At 39.1% G+C, this 16,373-nt stretch overlaps 1 protein-coding gene across 1 annotated transcript; it reads left to right on the forward strand.

Moving 5' to 3' along the window:
- Nucleotides 1-715: 715 nt before the first annotated feature.
- nek8 (NIMA-related kinase 8) lies at nucleotides 716-15,316 on the forward strand. The gene is made up of 15 exons (XM_007567343.2): nucleotides 716-799; nucleotides 2,815-3,020; nucleotides 4,660-4,892; nucleotides 5,359-5,490; nucleotides 5,738-5,946; nucleotides 6,024-6,097; nucleotides 6,177-6,361; nucleotides 7,312-7,459; nucleotides 7,761-7,837; nucleotides 8,900-9,017; nucleotides 9,111-9,261; nucleotides 10,197-10,360; nucleotides 10,586-10,738; nucleotides 12,254-12,412; nucleotides 13,525-15,316. The coding sequence occupies exons 1-15, from the start codon at nucleotides 753-755 to the stop codon at nucleotides 13,551-13,553; spliced, it is 2,085 nt and encodes a 694-aa protein (XP_007567405.1). The 5' UTR covers nucleotides 716-752; the 3' UTR covers nucleotides 13,554-15,316.
- The last annotated feature ends 1,057 nt before the right edge of the window (nucleotides 15,317-16,373 follow it).

Raw genomic sequence — 16,373 nt, forward strand, 5'->3', positions numbered from 1 at the left:
TGAGATTTTTATTTTCTTTTTGCTGTTGTTTGTTTCCACACAAGATTTGTTCTGTTATTTTCTATCTGCTGAGCTTGCTTGAGCCATTTTGAAGTTAAGTCAATAAAGTACACAGAGGATACTGTCACCATCCTCTGTGTGGTGGCAGTATCCTGTGTGGTGAAGTACTTATTCACCAGAATAAGTACTTTATTCTGTTTTAGCATATTAGTATATGTTTTAGGTTGAAGATGACTGATTTGAAAAAGTTTCTTCTGCCTGAATTTTTGTAATTATGTTAGTGTTTATTTTATTCCATAAATAGATAATAAATCAGATGTTGATGAACTGTTAATTAGAACTAAAGTAGCCTTTTTACAAAATACTTTTTTTTCCTCTTACTTGAATCATTCTTAAATAGCTGCCTTTTACTATTCAGTAAAGTAAAAGTATGCTAAATACTTTAGCATATTTTTACTTGGGTAAAAGATATGCTAAAATAATGCTTCTCTTATTTGAGTACACTCTTTGGTTACTCTACCCACCTCTGGAATAATGAAAGGCAGTAGAATAATTAATTATTTATAAATTGCTGTACTTGCAACTGCCAAACCATAAAGAGAAAATGAAGCAAGAAAAAGATCCTCTGTTGTTGCCAATCCTAGAAAGGAGGAAAAAAGTATATCTTTTTGACTTTTAGTCCCTCGTTGGTTGCCGTAGTGCCGTCGCACGGTTGCCAGGAGACGGTTGGAGACGTTTGAGGCGCAGCGACGATGGAGAAGTATGAGAAAATCAAAGTTGTTGGGAGAGGAGCTTTCGGGTAAGCTCTGCTTTTTCACACACATTAACACTGCTTCGTGTTATAAACTTTTGTCTGCCTGAAACAATGGGGCTGTCCGGAGTTTATTAAGAGAGCCAGAAGTCGGTAAATGTCCACTTTTCCCCTTCAAATCCAACGGAATGTCTGTCTTCTGCTGAGAGGAAAAAGAGGGAGGAGAAAACGGAGCGCCCGTACATTAAGAAAAAAGTGAATTTTAGTAAGCAGCCATGATAAAACATGGCTATCTTTAGTTATAAAGACAGCCATATTTATATAGGGATTTGAAACTGCCGTGCATATGAAAAAGTATTTACACCCCACTCTTTGATGGTACAACAAAAAGTACAGCATAATTAGCCATTAAAAGTAAAATGACATGTTTGTTATATTATTATTTTCCACAGAATAAATACCCCGTTTACCCACAAATGAAGTCCCCAAACGACCAGAAAGGGACACGACAACTGCAATATCTTAAGCTGTCAAAAGTTCATCCAACACTGCTTAGTCGGTTAAAAATGGAGATTGTGGCATAAAACATACCTATTTATAGGCCAGGGAAGGACCAAGACAAGAAAGAATTAGGTTGTCATGTAGGCATGTAGGGAACAGCAGGCGTGGCGGAAGAGATGCAAAACGCCTAGAACTAACACTGCACACATCATTATGAAGATTGGTGGCGGTACCTTCACGCTCTAGTGAAGCCTTTTATCAGTAGTAACAGATATTGGTAAGAGTTTATAGATTGAGTTAAATACAGGGCAAAGCTGGACAAACTTGAATGGTTTCATTCAAAGAACAGCCCAGTCAAAGTCCATATAGGCACATATATGTACATGCTCTCCATCAAACTGAGTTGAACTTGAGTTGGTGAACGGGCAAAAATGGCCCCTTTGTGTGTAAAGTTGGAAGAGACACACCCCCAAAAGTAGGGCTGCGACTATTATATTTGGAATCAATTATTCGGAGATTATTTGGACAATTGATTGGATAAAACAAAATTGGCACATTATGCAGATTTGTCAATTAACCACTTAGGCTTATTTCATACAATATTATCAATACAAAGGTGCAAATAAACACATGATCCAATTATGTTTTTAAATAAGAAAAGAACAATTGCCTAAAGTAAAATAACAGCATTTTTTTAGTGTATGAATCCTCATTTGTAGATTAGTTGACTCATTACCAATTAATAATTGAACAGCAAAGGTACTTGATAGGGGATTTTGTTTTTCACAGAATTTGAAGCCGGTGAAGTTAAAACTAGGTCACTTTAGGAGTTCTGGATAGAATATGTTTGCACATTTAAATTTTTTTAAATCTTAAATGCAGTCCATTTTTTTGCATAGTTTTGGCTTAGTTACTGCTCTGAGTGAGATGTTCTTTCAGAAAATGGGCTTCTTTTTTGAGTCTGTATTATCCATTTAAGAATTAATCGGTTACAAAATTTGTAGAAAGTTATTTCAAAGATTGATTAATCATGATTAATTAAAATCATCGTTTCAGACTTACAAACCCCCCTCAAAATCTGGTTCTACAAACTCCACTCAGGCATGGAGGTCGACATACACTTTACCAGTTGTTTGATAAAATACTTTAAAGATTATGTTTCCCTTTCACTTAATATTTTTGCTACACATTTGCAATGCATTGCAATTACATTTGCAATGCAAAATTATCCAAAGATGGATTTGAAATACTTAAGTCAAATTTCAAATATTTAATCTCGTAGCAGATGTGCAAAACTTTTTTATTAACCCTGTTAAAGATTCCAAATTTACATCGGAAATCTTAGTTCAAGGGGAAAATAAACAATTGAGGAACTATTCACTCTAAGATAACAAAGAGAAACTAACCCCATTTTTTTCTAAATGAGATGCATCTGCTTCAGCTACATTCAGTCCCTTTGACTTCACCAAAACTGAGCTGCCACAAATCATCCTGCCCCTTCTTCTTTCATTTTTTTATTTATTTTTTTGACGAAATTTTTCTCGTCTCTTCTGGTCGGTCAGGATCGTCCACCTGTGCCGCAGGCGCAGCGACGGGGCTTTGGTCATCCTGAAGGAGATCCCAGTTGAGCAGATGTCAAGGGACGAACGCTTGGCTGCCCAGAACGAGTGTCAGGTGCTGAAGCTGCTCAACCACCCAAACATCATCGAGTACTATGAGAACTTCCTGGAGGACAAGGCCCTGATGATAGCCATGGAGTACGCACCAGGTTCGCTCGCTGCCGGATCCAGTTACACCGCACTCTTTTGTCTGGGCAAACCAGTTTACTTTTCCCATGCCTTAGGGTTCCACACACAGACCACTTGAGTGCATCTTAACATCTAAGTCTGTGTGAAGTAGGTGTTTTGCAGGACTGTGTAATAAGGGAAATTACATAGCTTTGCACCGGTGATTCCACAGTTCTTTGCCGTAACTAGCTTCTTTACCCCCTGAAATCATCAGATTAAAAGCTTAAACTGTCTTCATTTTCAGACTAAGCGAAAAAAAAAGCTTTGAATGCACTTTAAAAAAATGTTTTATTATCTTTCTGAGCAGTTAGATCACTTGATTAGGATTTTTAATGTTGGTCTGATTAATGATACCAAAATAATTTTAAGTATTATGTCCCCATGTGCAGATCATTTACTGATTTAGCTTCTCGTGAGGTGTCTTTAATATTAGCTTGTCAATGTGTGTTTCTTTTAATGCTATTAAATAAAGCAAATAAGCAGATTATACGTCATTACAAAAGATGAATACGTGAAAAAAGTATTTTATATCCACTGTAATGTATGGTGGAGGATCATCTGATGCTGCGGACTTGATTCTTTGCTAAGATCCTGAGTAGTTTATTGTCCAAGTTCTGGTTTGTTCAACACTTTGGCCTGTTTTGAGCCCCAAACCGTTGTGAAAATTTAGGCCAAATTGGATATCCAACATTAATATTCTTGTTAAGCCCATTAACTTGCCAATTAAAAAAAATCCAAAAAAAAAAACACGTTTTTTGATAAAATGGTGGTTTGTCGGCCATATCTAAATGCACATGTTTCTCAAAACTGTGACAGAAACACTTTTTTTCACACCTCACGAGTTATGGAATCAACAGTCGAAAATGCCAAAGAAGAAGACAAGAAGTGGTAGGAGAATGAGGGTTTGTTTCTTACTCAATTGGAAACACCACAATTTTGAAATTTGTGTTTTTTCGACATTAGAGGAATATCAACAACGATTTGCACACACTTGTAATAGAATCAGAACTACTGATGACTACAAAACACCACATGACCGACCTCCTCCACTCCCCCTCCAGAAACAAATGGCAACAGGATGGAAATAAAAATTGGTTGTTAATATCAGCCCAGTTTTATTTACTACACCAAGACCAATGTGCTAAAAGATGACTAATATCGGCCGATACAGATGTTAATGCATCAATATATTGTGCATCTCCACCAAATCACTCCAATGTAAATGTGGTAGATAAGTGGCAGGTATTGGGATATGAGAAGGTTTATCTTGTTTCTAAGCTGTTAATGGTTGATTCCTCCTTGTATTTTCTTAACTTGTTGCTTTTATTTTGTAGTGTCCTCTCTTTTCTATTGCAAGATACTTCCCTGATGGATTAAAGTTCATATCTCTTTTGTAATTGGAGTTATAAAAGTAAAAATGCTTTAGCACAATTATAGCTCAGTTAAACTGCCAGATATTCATGTTCTAGATTCTATTTCCTCTTAAGCTGACGGTAAGGCTTCACTCACATTATGAAGAACCCTGTTCTGTTCTTACTGTCTGATTTGATTTGATATCCCTATCTCTCATACTCCAACAACATTTCACCTCTGCAGTGTGAATGATGCATTCCCCTGCAGGTGGGACGCTGGCTGAATACATCCAGAAGCGCTGTAACTCCCTCCTGGATGAGGACACCATCCTCCACTTCTTTGTGCAGATCTTGCTCGCTCTCTACCACGTTCACAACAAACTGATTCTGCACCGCGATCTCAAGACTCAGAACATTCTGCTGGACAAGCACCAGATGATCGTCAAAATCGGAGACTTTGGCATCTCGAAGATCCTTGTCAGCAAGAGCAAGGCGTACACGGTGATGTATAGCATATTTCAGTAACACGGCAGTTCACAGCAGTTTTTATGATGCTTCACATCATAATAACATCATACAGTCACCAATTGTGAAACAAATAACAGACTTTACACTTTGTCAATTGCTGTCATTAAAATCATCAGTACACATCAAACATATTGGTCAATGTTCCAGTTATTATGGTTCAAAAGTAACTCTGATCATTTAATTTAATCATTAAGCGTGGTTCCCAAATAGTCTGGAAAAGTCTGGAATTTGTTTTAGGCATTTTCTGTCTGTCCATTTGAACATCCATCCATCCATCCATCCATCCATCCATCCATCCATCCATCCATCCATCCATCCATCCATCCATCCATCCATCCATCCATCAATATGTATGAAGGCTGGCTGAAGGTGTCAGCTGATCCCTACCGCCGCTAACAGTGGCTGCTCTGTGTGTGTGTGTGCATGTGTGTGTGTGCAGGTGGTGGGGACTCCCTGTTACATCTCTCCAGAGCTGTGTGAGGGAAAGCCGTACAACCAGAAGAGCGACATCTGGGCTCTGGGCTGCGTCCTGTATGAGCTGGCCAGCCTAAAGAGAGCTTTTGAGGCGGCTGTAGGAAAACAATCCTTCATCCTGCCTTTCTTCTGGCTCATGCAGTCATAATAATCCTTCTGATTTACAATACTTAATACAGAAACTCCTAGTGTTCTGAAAGGACAGGAATCACTCCTAACCAACATGACTGCTACGCTTTTCCAACTGTGCACTGCAGTTGGTCTTGCATTCATTATTGAAACGTTTTGTTAAAGCTCGCATCTGTCTTCATGTAAAACCTGTTTTCTTTGTTTTTCCCTTCCAGAATCTTCCCGCCCTCGTCCTGAAGATCATGAGCGGAACCTTTGCTCCAATATCGGACCGCTACAGCCCAGAACTCCGGCAGCTCATCCTCAACATGCTCAACCTGGACCCATCCAAACGGCCCCAGCTCAATGAAATCATGGCTTTGCCCATCTGCATCCGGCCGCTGCTTAATCTCTACACAGACATTGGCAATGTGAAAATGCGCCGGTACGTAACGGACGAATAATTAAAGTAATTGCACTGATTTGGGACAAAGACTCATGAGTTGTTTTTTTTTCTTCCAGGATTGAGAAACCGCTGTCGACCGTTCAGCCGCTAGGCAGACCAGGAGGAAGAGTTCCTGCTAACCGGACCAGAGGTTATATTAGACTTTGCGTAGGCCGGCTCTCCCTCTGTGATTCTTATCGTTCCTGTTTTTTGTTCTTGGCGTTAATCAGATGCATCGGTGGGTTTGGGTTCAGGAAAGGTGCATTCTCTCCCGCTGTCCTCCGTGTATACGTGGGGAAGTGGGATAACGGCGCCTCTCCGGCTGCCGATGCTCAACACCGAAGTGCTTCAGGTCTCACTGGGCAGGACTCAGAAGATGGGAGTCACCAAGTCCGGCCGCCTGATTACCTGGGAGGTAAAACACCATTTTCACACTTCCTTCACATCATAAAGGGATAAAACGCTTCACAGGAAGTCCTCTGGTCAGATTGTTTTTCCCCTACATTTTCCTCCTTACAACGGGAAACTCCAATGTGTTTTATTGGAATCATCTGTGATGGAATCATCATTGCAAAAGTAATAAAAAATCTGGTCATTTATTTTCAACTCTGATAAATCAATACTTTTCACTGGGGTACAACTACAAACTAAAGTTGTTTCCCTTGCTTCTTCGCAAAAGAGCTCATCTTCTGTTAGATTCTCAGTTTGATTCAGATTTGGACTTCTCACACAGGGAAGCTGTTTAATTTAAACCTTTCTGTTTTTCCTCTCTTGATACTTTTAGGGTGGTTGTCCTGCTGGATGGTGAACCCTTCGCTTCAGTCTCGAGCTCCTCTGCCTCCTCCCTGTGATCCGAGTACCATCTGCAGGAATACTTCGATTTGAAATGACCAATCAGGGGGAGGAGGTTCTTAGCTCTGTCAATCATGTTTGTGTGCCCTGCTCTAGATTGCCAGTTAGCTACTCAGTGTGATAATGGCAGAGAAAAAATTTACAGTTCCAGGAAAACCGTTTTTCTGCCATCAGCAGTGGCCGTGCTAACTAGCCGTAGCATGAACAGAGAGCGGAGGGGAGGCTGTGAGCAGTACGATAGACAACGCTAAGACCCTCCCCCTGGCTCTGATTGGTTGTTTCTGACAGATCGGTATATTTCTGCAAATGGAATAGAAGCACAGGGAGGAGCCAGAGAAGCAACAGTTTTAAAAATATGTTTAAAAAACCATATTTTTAAAAATATATGTTACCTACTGCAGCAATCACTGAAGCAACACCTAAGTAGGACCAAAATATTCCAGACATTGCGTGATGGCGTGCGTGGCTGTGTGTGTGTGTGTGTGTGTGTGTGTGTGTGTGACCTGGTTCCAGGCTCCCTCTGTTGTGTGTGGAGAGGCCAGTCTTCCAGGCCTGGTGGATCAGATGCAGCCGCTGTTCATTTCCCGTTTCCTTGAGGGTCAGTCAGGGGTCACCATCAAGTCCGTGTCCTGTGGTGATCTGTTCACCACCTGCATGACAGGTGGGTCAGCTCTTTTCGCTTTGAACTCAACAGAGAAACTAAAAAAAACTGATAATTGGGTTATAGTCTCTTAACCTCTCACGCTGCAAGAAGTACTTCATTAATAACTGAGGCACAAACTGAAGGGGATTAAAAACTCATTATTCTGTTTTTTTTCTTCCCTTTTTTTCATTATATTTTATTAGAGTGACACAGATAAACATTTCCTAAAAAGAGATTATGAGGATTCTGTTGGTCTGTGTAATCGTTCATGCCAGCTCATCGACTAAAAGTGCCGTTAATCTCCGGTTTTTATTTGCAGACAGGGGTATTATCATGACATTTGGAAGCGGAAGCAATGGCTGTCTGGGACATGGCAACTTTAATGATGTAACACAGGTACGCCTTCACATTTCTGTCCACATAGTTATTCAAATACATTAGAAAAGTATAATCACTCAGTGAAACACTTTACCTAGATCCTGGGTGTGGTCTACTCTCAGAACAAAAACATAATTTGGGTCACTTTTCTTCTCTGAAAACCCCTCCTGTATTTGTTCGAGTTTATTGAATTTACTAAATGCAGATTTGGGTGCGTTAAAGTCTGTCTTTGATTAGAAGTCATTGGTTGAATGTGGTTACATTTACTAAACAATTTTTAAAAATTCTAAAAGGCTGGCTATTAAAATATGAAAATTTTTGTTTTGCATAACTTTTTTTGTCCCTTAGAATGTAGTCTTAATAAAATAATTACTATTTCTGTCAACCACTTTGATGGGGGTCCAGATTTGTCAGATTCTGAAATTGCAGTCATGGTTCATAGAAAATCAGTTTAGGGTCTGGAAATGGCCCCCAGGCTGCAGTTTGGACACCCCTGATACAGATTAATTACACACAGATGGATGTTTGAAAAGCCTTTATTCCTGTTAATTATAATTATGACGATTTTCCACTTATAGCTAATGAAAATATGACATTTAATATTGGAATATCACATCACACCATTAAAAAAGACATTTGTAATATAGAAATATGTTTAGTACCAGTGTAACGGTCGTTTTCAAACCGTACTATTAATCTAACAAGCTTCCTCTGAACGTATATTCTAATTGATTGAATTTGACTGTAAATCATTAATTGTTCCCTGATTTCAGTTGCTTTTTTCTTCTTATGACAATAACATTTTCAACACTCTACTGGGGAGTCAGACAAATATATAGAGAGCATTAGAAAAGGAAAAGTCCTTTTAACTGAACATTTTAAACCCATTTTACTGACAAGTTTCACCTCAAGCTCTTCTGTTCACACTCGATTTCACTTCGTTGCTCTACATCCACACTCAGTACGTTCTGTTTGTTTCAATTTACCGCTTTGCTTGACCTTCTTCTGCACATCAACTCATCCATTCAGGATACAACACGTGATACCTGCATCATCTCTTTTTTGTGTTTGTGTGCGCAGCCTAAGATTGTGGAGGCTCTCTTGGGCTATGAGTTGGTCCAGGTGTCCTGCGGAGCTTCTCATGTCGTCGCTGTGACCAATGAAAGAGAGGTGTTTGCTTGGGGAAGAGGAGACAATGGTACAAGAAACGAAACACTTGTTTTTTTTTTAAGGTTGTTTGAACACCAGCGATTTACGACGACGGCATGATTGTTGGCTCTCTGACCTGAAGGTCGCCTCGGCCTGGGCACCCAGGACACACACAACAGTCCCCAGCAGGTGTGTCTGCCTGCAGAGTTGGAGGCTCAGAAGGTGGTGTGTGGCGTGGATTGCTCCATGGTTGTCAGCACGCAGTGGAACATTCTGGCATGTGGAAGCAACAGGTTGGTGCTCTGCCTCCCTGACCTGAACAATGACTTGCTCGTTTTACACCCTGCAGACTTGTGTTTATGTTATGAGGGTGTGTGGGATGGAAACGGATTAGGTTTAAAGAAATAGTTCATCTGTATATAACCTGTGAGACAGCATTCTCCAAAACACTTTCTGCTGACAGGATGTAGATATGTGTGTTAGTAATGAGGAGTGAGAATGAGGTCTGGTGTAACACTTAACTTCTGTTATGTCTTAAGTCTGTGTTTAATAATCACTGTGAGTGTTATATGACTTTTGGACATTTAATGTGTATTTAAATGCTGATCAGAAATAGCCAATGAAAATGCTCAATTCAGTTTTTTTTTTTTGCTTTAATCGAATATGTTTGATTTATTTTCTTATTTATTTATATTTTTTGCATGGTTGTTTATCCTTTTTATGCATCAATTATGATCCTTCATCTCAGGATTTTTTTCCAAACTGTTTTTGATTATTTTAAAGCATAAAAAAAGAAAAAAAAAAAAACTGGGAAAATTTTTTGTAAAAATATACATGTATATATTTTTTAGGATTTTTTGGTCATGAGTTGTAATTGTCTCCAAATACAAAATTGCTATTTGGAAAATACATAAGTAGTATTTTATTCTTTAGGGGTTACTTGATGTCGCAATATTTTTTCACCTGTAAGAGCTTTCTAAGGTGGAAGGAGGAAGTGGATATTCCTGAGTTGCTTTTTCATCTGTCTGCCATGTTGGATTTAACAAAAATATTCTTGCATTGCAGTGGATGGCCGGTAGTTGATAGTGTATTTCATGATGCACTAGTGGACTCTAAAAAAAGAAAATAAAAAACAGGTCAAATTATTATAAAATTCATGCCTGTGGTGCATGTTACTTACATGAGACTGCATATAAGTAACTTTTGTTGAAAATTGTTTTCACTTCAGGTTCAACAAGCTTGGTCTGGACATGATTACAGCTGGGGAGGAACCGAATCATGTGAATCAGGTTGAAGAAGTTCATTCTTACACTCCGGTTCAGTCAGCCCCACTCAACTCTGAGAGGATAGTTTACGTCGACATTGGAACAGCCCATTCTGTTGCTGTCACAGGTTCAAAAATCTAATATAATGATCACATACCTGAAACAGATTTGTCCCTGCAAGTGTCTGACCTTGTTTAGGTGTATGTATTTCCCACAAAAACAAAACGCGATCACTGTTGATTGAGTATGAAGAAGTTTTGATCTCATCTGTTATTTAAACTCCTGATTTTTCAGCTGTCCACTTTGTTAGAAATCATTTCTGCGTTTTGTCCGTTTTGTTCTCAATATGCAGAAGAGGGCCGGTGTTATACATTTGGCAGCAACCAGCACGGTCAGATGGGCTGCAGCTCCCGGCGCAGCAGCCGTGTGCCCTACCAGGTGCTCGGCCTGAAGGACATCACCTCGGCCGCATGCGGTGACGCCTTCACCCTGGCCATTGGAGCTGGTGAGGGAATGATCTGTGTAGCTTTTTTAACGGGACAAAAATCATAAACTACAAGCAAATTTAACAGCAAGATTTAAACATTTGTTCTGGTCGATTCATTCCCAGGGTTAAGAGTTACTCTTTATAGGGTTTAGGGTTTAATCGTAAGGCTCATATTTAATCTTGTATATCACAAGATTAAATATGTGATATACAATCACATATTGTATAAAAGAAGCATGCGACTTCTTTTTTCCTTGTGAGATTTTTCTGTCAGGCGAAAGTTTGAGTTGTGCGTAGATATCTTTATTAGGTTCTATGGCTAAAAGCGGTTGAAGCTACCTGTAAGTAGTGGCTAATATACCGTGCCATCTAGCTGGGCTGCAGCGGGACTCACTGTCAGCCCTGTAGTTTCAAGCCTCAGACTGGCCCACTTTTAGAATGACCTATCATCATTAAAATCATGTCATTATAATCTTACATGTTAAGTCCACAGTAAGGTCTTGAAATTCTGTATATTTTTCTATAACATTTCTAATTCAGTGCACGTAATTCATTGACTTGATTGCACAGTGGTTTGCTTTACCCATTTCATCGTCCTCATTTGACGTTGCTAACCGTGAGTTCGTTTTTGTGAAAAAGTTGCAGTGTACATGATCAACCCAGTACCATGAATGCACACCAGGCCGATTTTTAAAAAATGTCATATTGACCTACTGAGATTTGCCCAGAACCTCCCAATTAGCCAATTCGTGCCTGTTAGCTAGCTAATTAGCAGTTTGTCTGTCATGGGTGATGGGCTGGATGGAAGACGGCTGCAAGCAAAAGCCGCATGGTGTGAAACAAAGAGGCAAAGGTTTTAACATTTTTCAATTTTCTTGCATCTTGTCTTAACTCAACTCCAACTCAGAACAGAGTAAAGGAAAGTGCCAAAAACACACAATATCTAAACCCTAACATCCTGTAATCTGGGATTGAGTGAAGCCCCCTAGTGGTTCACTACAAAGTGATATTAAAATCTGTTTGATATTCTAAGAACTGTCCCTGTGTGCAGATATTTAGTCATTCACCAGCAAACTAGCAACACCTCCAAAACAAAGGTGATTTGCTGAAATGGACAAAAGAACTATTTTCTTTTTCTCCCTCTTCTGTTGTTACTGGTTTCTATGTGGTTCACAGGGCTTGTCGAACCTAATTAGACAAACCCATTTATACACTGGAACTGTCCTTTTACCATGTTGGCCCTTAGATGGGTAACAGATGTCTTTTGTCTGTAAGTTTTGTTGTTGCAGTTGGGTGTAAAACAGTAAAAAGCTGTATTGTGACAGCGAGTGGCTCCCTGTGGAGAGGCCAGCAGTGCCTGTAGGTCTTTCTTTGTCAAAGAAGGGCTTTGTTCAGCTCAGACTTCCTACAGATAGAGCCATTATGAATCCACAGAGCTGTCAGTTAAAGATTTGAGTGGATTAGCCCCTCAAGAGGAGGTTTTCCTATGAATTAGGCGATCAACTCTTCTTTTTTTGGTGTTTTTTCTGGCAGAAGGTGAGGTGTACACGTGGGGGAAGGGGGCCCGTGGTCGCCTCGGAAGAAAAGAAGAGGATTGTGGGATACCGAAGCCGGTGCTGCTCGATGAGAGCCATCCGTTCACAGTGACATCGGTGGCCTGTTGTCATGGCAACACCCTACTGGCAGTCAAACGTAATATTTTTTGCTTATTGCCCCAACTTAAGAAACGCCGTGGCGATATGCGACTAATCTGATTAAAGGTCATCTGAACTGCAGACAAGCATCTTTGGACAGAGTCAAACGCATGTATACTTCTGCCATATCTGCTGCTTCTGGAGTTCATTTTGGACTGAAAGTATCTGCAGCGTTACAGGAGATTAGCGTTGCAGCGGTCAACTCACCTCCAGACCGAGCAGCTTTGTTTGAAACTCTGAACTCTGAGACACAAACATAGTGACCTCTGGAAAAGACTCCGACACAAAGTCGATCCATGACCTGCCTGTTTTTGTGTGACATGTGAAAGAGAACAAAGCAACAGTTAGTCTAAAAGGGCAAAAAAGTAGCAGAGTTTGATGTATACAGCATTTCTATACCACTCCTTTAACATATTTTGTACCAAAAAAACTTTGGGTCCGTATCGTCCATCACTACATCGTTCACCAGCTTTCTTCTATTTGCTGAACAAAGTCATCCCCACCACATGATATGAGTGAAAGGATTTAGATCCAAATGAACACCACACTTTAAGACATTTATTGGTCAAAAGAAATTAATTCTACACTAATGTTCTTCCATTTTACAATTGAGTGATTTTTGTATTTGGGTCTCTAATTTCAACTTTGCAACTGTGAAAAAAATAGATGTTTGTCTTCGCCACTGGCTCACTTCTGTTGCCAATCCGTACGCTGCTATGTACATAGTGGTCAAAAATAAATAAATTGGCACTACGGTATAAGATATGCGATTTTCTTGTCATGACACAAGTCTTAAATTTAATTTATAGTGGTGATAAAAAGTCTAAAATTAGAGTTGTGCAAGCCTGCAGAAACCCTGAATAAAATGCACTCACATTTTTGGTTTGAATGCGATGGAGATTGAAAGCAGTTAAGGTGTGTGAATACTTTCACAACATAGTTTTTACATTTTAGTCCTTTTGAACTTAGTGTTTTAAGACATTATAGCACCTCTGATTTTCAAACTCATATATTACAAAGAAAATGCAGATTCTGTAAAAATCTTGATGCTAATATCTTCATCACTTGGCTTCTTTCAGATGTACTAACTTTACTTCTTTTGTGTTTCAGCTTTGTTCGAGGATCCTGGTTCCAGATGACTTTGAGCTGAACAGATACGATGGAGACCTTCCCTAGTCCCTCCTCAATCCTCCTCTGCATCCGGTCCATTTGTGTGTGTGCTTTTTTCTAACAAACAAATATTCGTTTTGGTTTATTGAACACACACAGGCGGTCAGAACCAGTGGGAGGAAACAGGTGTATCGCACTCCATTCACGCCAAAGGAATGTCGCAACACTGATACTGAAGCTGGATTACTGCAGTTCATTAGGCCGCTTATCATGTGTTGAGTGATTGTCTTCCCCCACGTGCGGCTTTTCTGCCGTGAAAAGCCAGCGAAAGTCAAACAGGTTTTGTTCCCTCTTAAGACGGCCGGATGAATGAGACGAAAAGACTGAAAGATGAAGTCAAGAGACGAGAGCGCGAGGAGGGGAGTTGGGTTTTTGGGCTCTTTATTGGATTAGTGCTGCAAACACAAACAAGCAGCGTTCAGACTAGATAATGAGGAGGGAGTGGCGGGGGGGACGTAAGGGGACACGTTACCCCGCTTGTTCAGACACATTCACAGATTCTTCAAAGCGGAGAATAGCAGCCTGTAGAGTAAACAGGCAGCTATTCATGCCACCGCCAGCGGTAAACAACGTACTACTACCGCCGTTGTTTTCATTCTACCGTAGGAATTTTTACTGGCTGAACAGCTGAGACAGTTTTCACGCCATAGAGACCAAAAATGGTGAGAGGCAGATAACAACGTCTTTCCGGCTTCAAGTACATACCTCCCATAGAGTTGAAACCAGATATTTGCATGTACTGAATAAATAGGCACAAGCACATTTTTTGTTCTTTTTTCTCAGTGTCTGAAGTTAAATCAGACCAAACTGTCCTTCTTCTAGGTTACTTAGAATTACCCAAATTATTTCTATTTGCTCAATGCCAGAAAACTTAGTGAGAACATTTTTTAGAATTTTTTTTGTTTATTTTTACTTTCTTCAAATTAGAACATGTACGTATGTTTGATCATAGATGACTGTCTTTTTAAACTGTAGAACTTAAATTTGAAGAAAAAAAAAAATCTAAAACGTTTTCCGACATTTTTAGCAGACAGAAATAATTTTGGTATTTCTAACTGGCCTGAATCAAGAAAAGTTTGGTCTGATTTAACTTCAGACAGTGATGAGACAAAAATGTGTTTGTGTCTTTTTATTCAGCGTATGTAAATAACTGGTTTCAACTGGATTTGTGGAGAAAAAAAAACAGATTAAAAAGAATAAACAACTTTGGTTTCTGTAGATCAAAAACATCTGAATTTTTAAAGACAAGTCCCCCCCAGGGAAGAATGAGCTTCGAAAACTTCCCGTCTTCATCTGATAAGAGCTGATTAGAGACAAACGGAAAAAAGTAAAACACTGTGAAAGAATAGGGTCCCTGGGTTATTTAATGAGGCTTCAAAATTAGTTAAATAAAACTTACAACCTGATTAATTTTACAAAAAAACAGCAATAGAACAGTGTGGAAACTATCTATAATACATTAGATTACCACAGAGTCGTATTTATTATGCTGGTGATTAATGTTTAATACCGCTGCAGCTGGTAACAGTGAGTAGATTAAAGTTTCATACTTCAATCTTTAAAGGTGAATTATTGATTCCTAGTTAATTATGTCATAATATATTCATTTGAATGCTGATTAGTGAGTTAAGCAAAGTAAAGAAAATCTTTTCTCATGTGAAGTAGAGCATGAGTAAAAAGTATAAAACAGCATGTTTTTGAACTGCACAATTAAAAGTGATTTTGAACATTGGTGCAAATGAAGCATTTTTGACCTTTTTTATAGAAAGTTGAGAGTAGAGAAAAAAGAAGAAGGATGTGAAATGTTAGGTGTAGTGGTTTAATAAAAAAAATAACACCACAAGAGAATTTGTTAATAAAGTTTGCTTTGTTCAAAAACACGTTGCATTGCAAAGTATTTATTTTAGTATTTGGTCACTTAAAAACACAAATGGTAATTTTAACAACAAAAGTAGTTCAAAACTGTAACTCATATCGTCCAAAGTTGTTGGCTGATGGGAAGAAGAATCTCCTGTCTGTATTTTGGCGGATATGAAGAATGAAGATGCTTAGAACAAATCGATTTGTGGATGTGCCATAACTTTCTCTAGCTGGACAGAAATAGAAATTAAGTTATTCCCTGAAGAGGAACAATCTAGTCATCTTCAGTTATTACAACTAGAAACCAACAATCAGGCCCTAAATCTGGGTGTATTAATGTACTCTGACCTGAACATTCAGAGTCACATAAGAACAGTTACAAAGTTGGCCTTCCATCACCTGAAAAACATTTCCAAGATTAAAGGACTAAAGTCTCAGTGAGATCTAGAGAAACTCATCCATTCATATTGATTTTCTGCAACAGTGTCTTCACAGGTCTGCCCAAAAAAATCAAGCTGTAGCTGATCCAGAACGCTGCTGCTGACGTTCTCACTAAAACCAGGAAGACAGAGAACATCACCTCAGATTCTTCCACTGGATCTCTGGAGCTCAGAGAGTAGACTTTAAAATACTGTTGTTAGTTTATAAATCGTTTAAGGATTTAGCACCACAATACATTAAAAATCCGCTGTTGTGGTGTCAACCTTCCAGATTTGAGTGGTCTGGAAGGTTGATACCTCCAAACAATGGAGAAGCAACATTCAGCTTTTATGCACCACAAATCTGGAACAAACTTCCAGAAACCTACAAAACAACTGAAACACCGAGTTCCTTTAAGTCAAGGCTAAAAGTCCAACTGATAATAACTGAAACATTGATCAATATTCATGATTTTAATTATGACCTTTGACAAAATGTAATGTGTATTG

Source organism: Poecilia formosa, unplaced genomic scaffold (assembly GCF_000485575.1).
Source record: "Poecilia formosa unplaced genomic scaffold, Poecilia_formosa-5.1.2 Scaffold207, whole genome shotgun sequence".
NCBI classification, from domain to species: Eukaryota; Metazoa; Chordata; class Actinopteri; order Cyprinodontiformes; family Poeciliidae; genus Poecilia; species Poecilia formosa.

Excerpts from the sequence above, each read along its gene's own strand:
- nek8 (XM_007567343.2), top strand. The coding sequence starts at position 753 with ATGGAGAAGTATGAGAAAATCAAAGTTGTTGGGAGAGGAGCTTTCGG. Across the intron at positions 5,947-6,023 it reads GGCAATGTGAAAATGCGCCG|GATTGAGAAACCGCTGTCGA; the intron begins GTACGTAACGGA and ends TTTTTCTTCCAG. Across the intron at positions 7,838-8,899 it reads ACTTTAATGATGTAACACAG|CCTAAGATTGTGGAGGCTCT; the intron begins GTACGCCTTCAC and ends TTGTGTGCGCAG.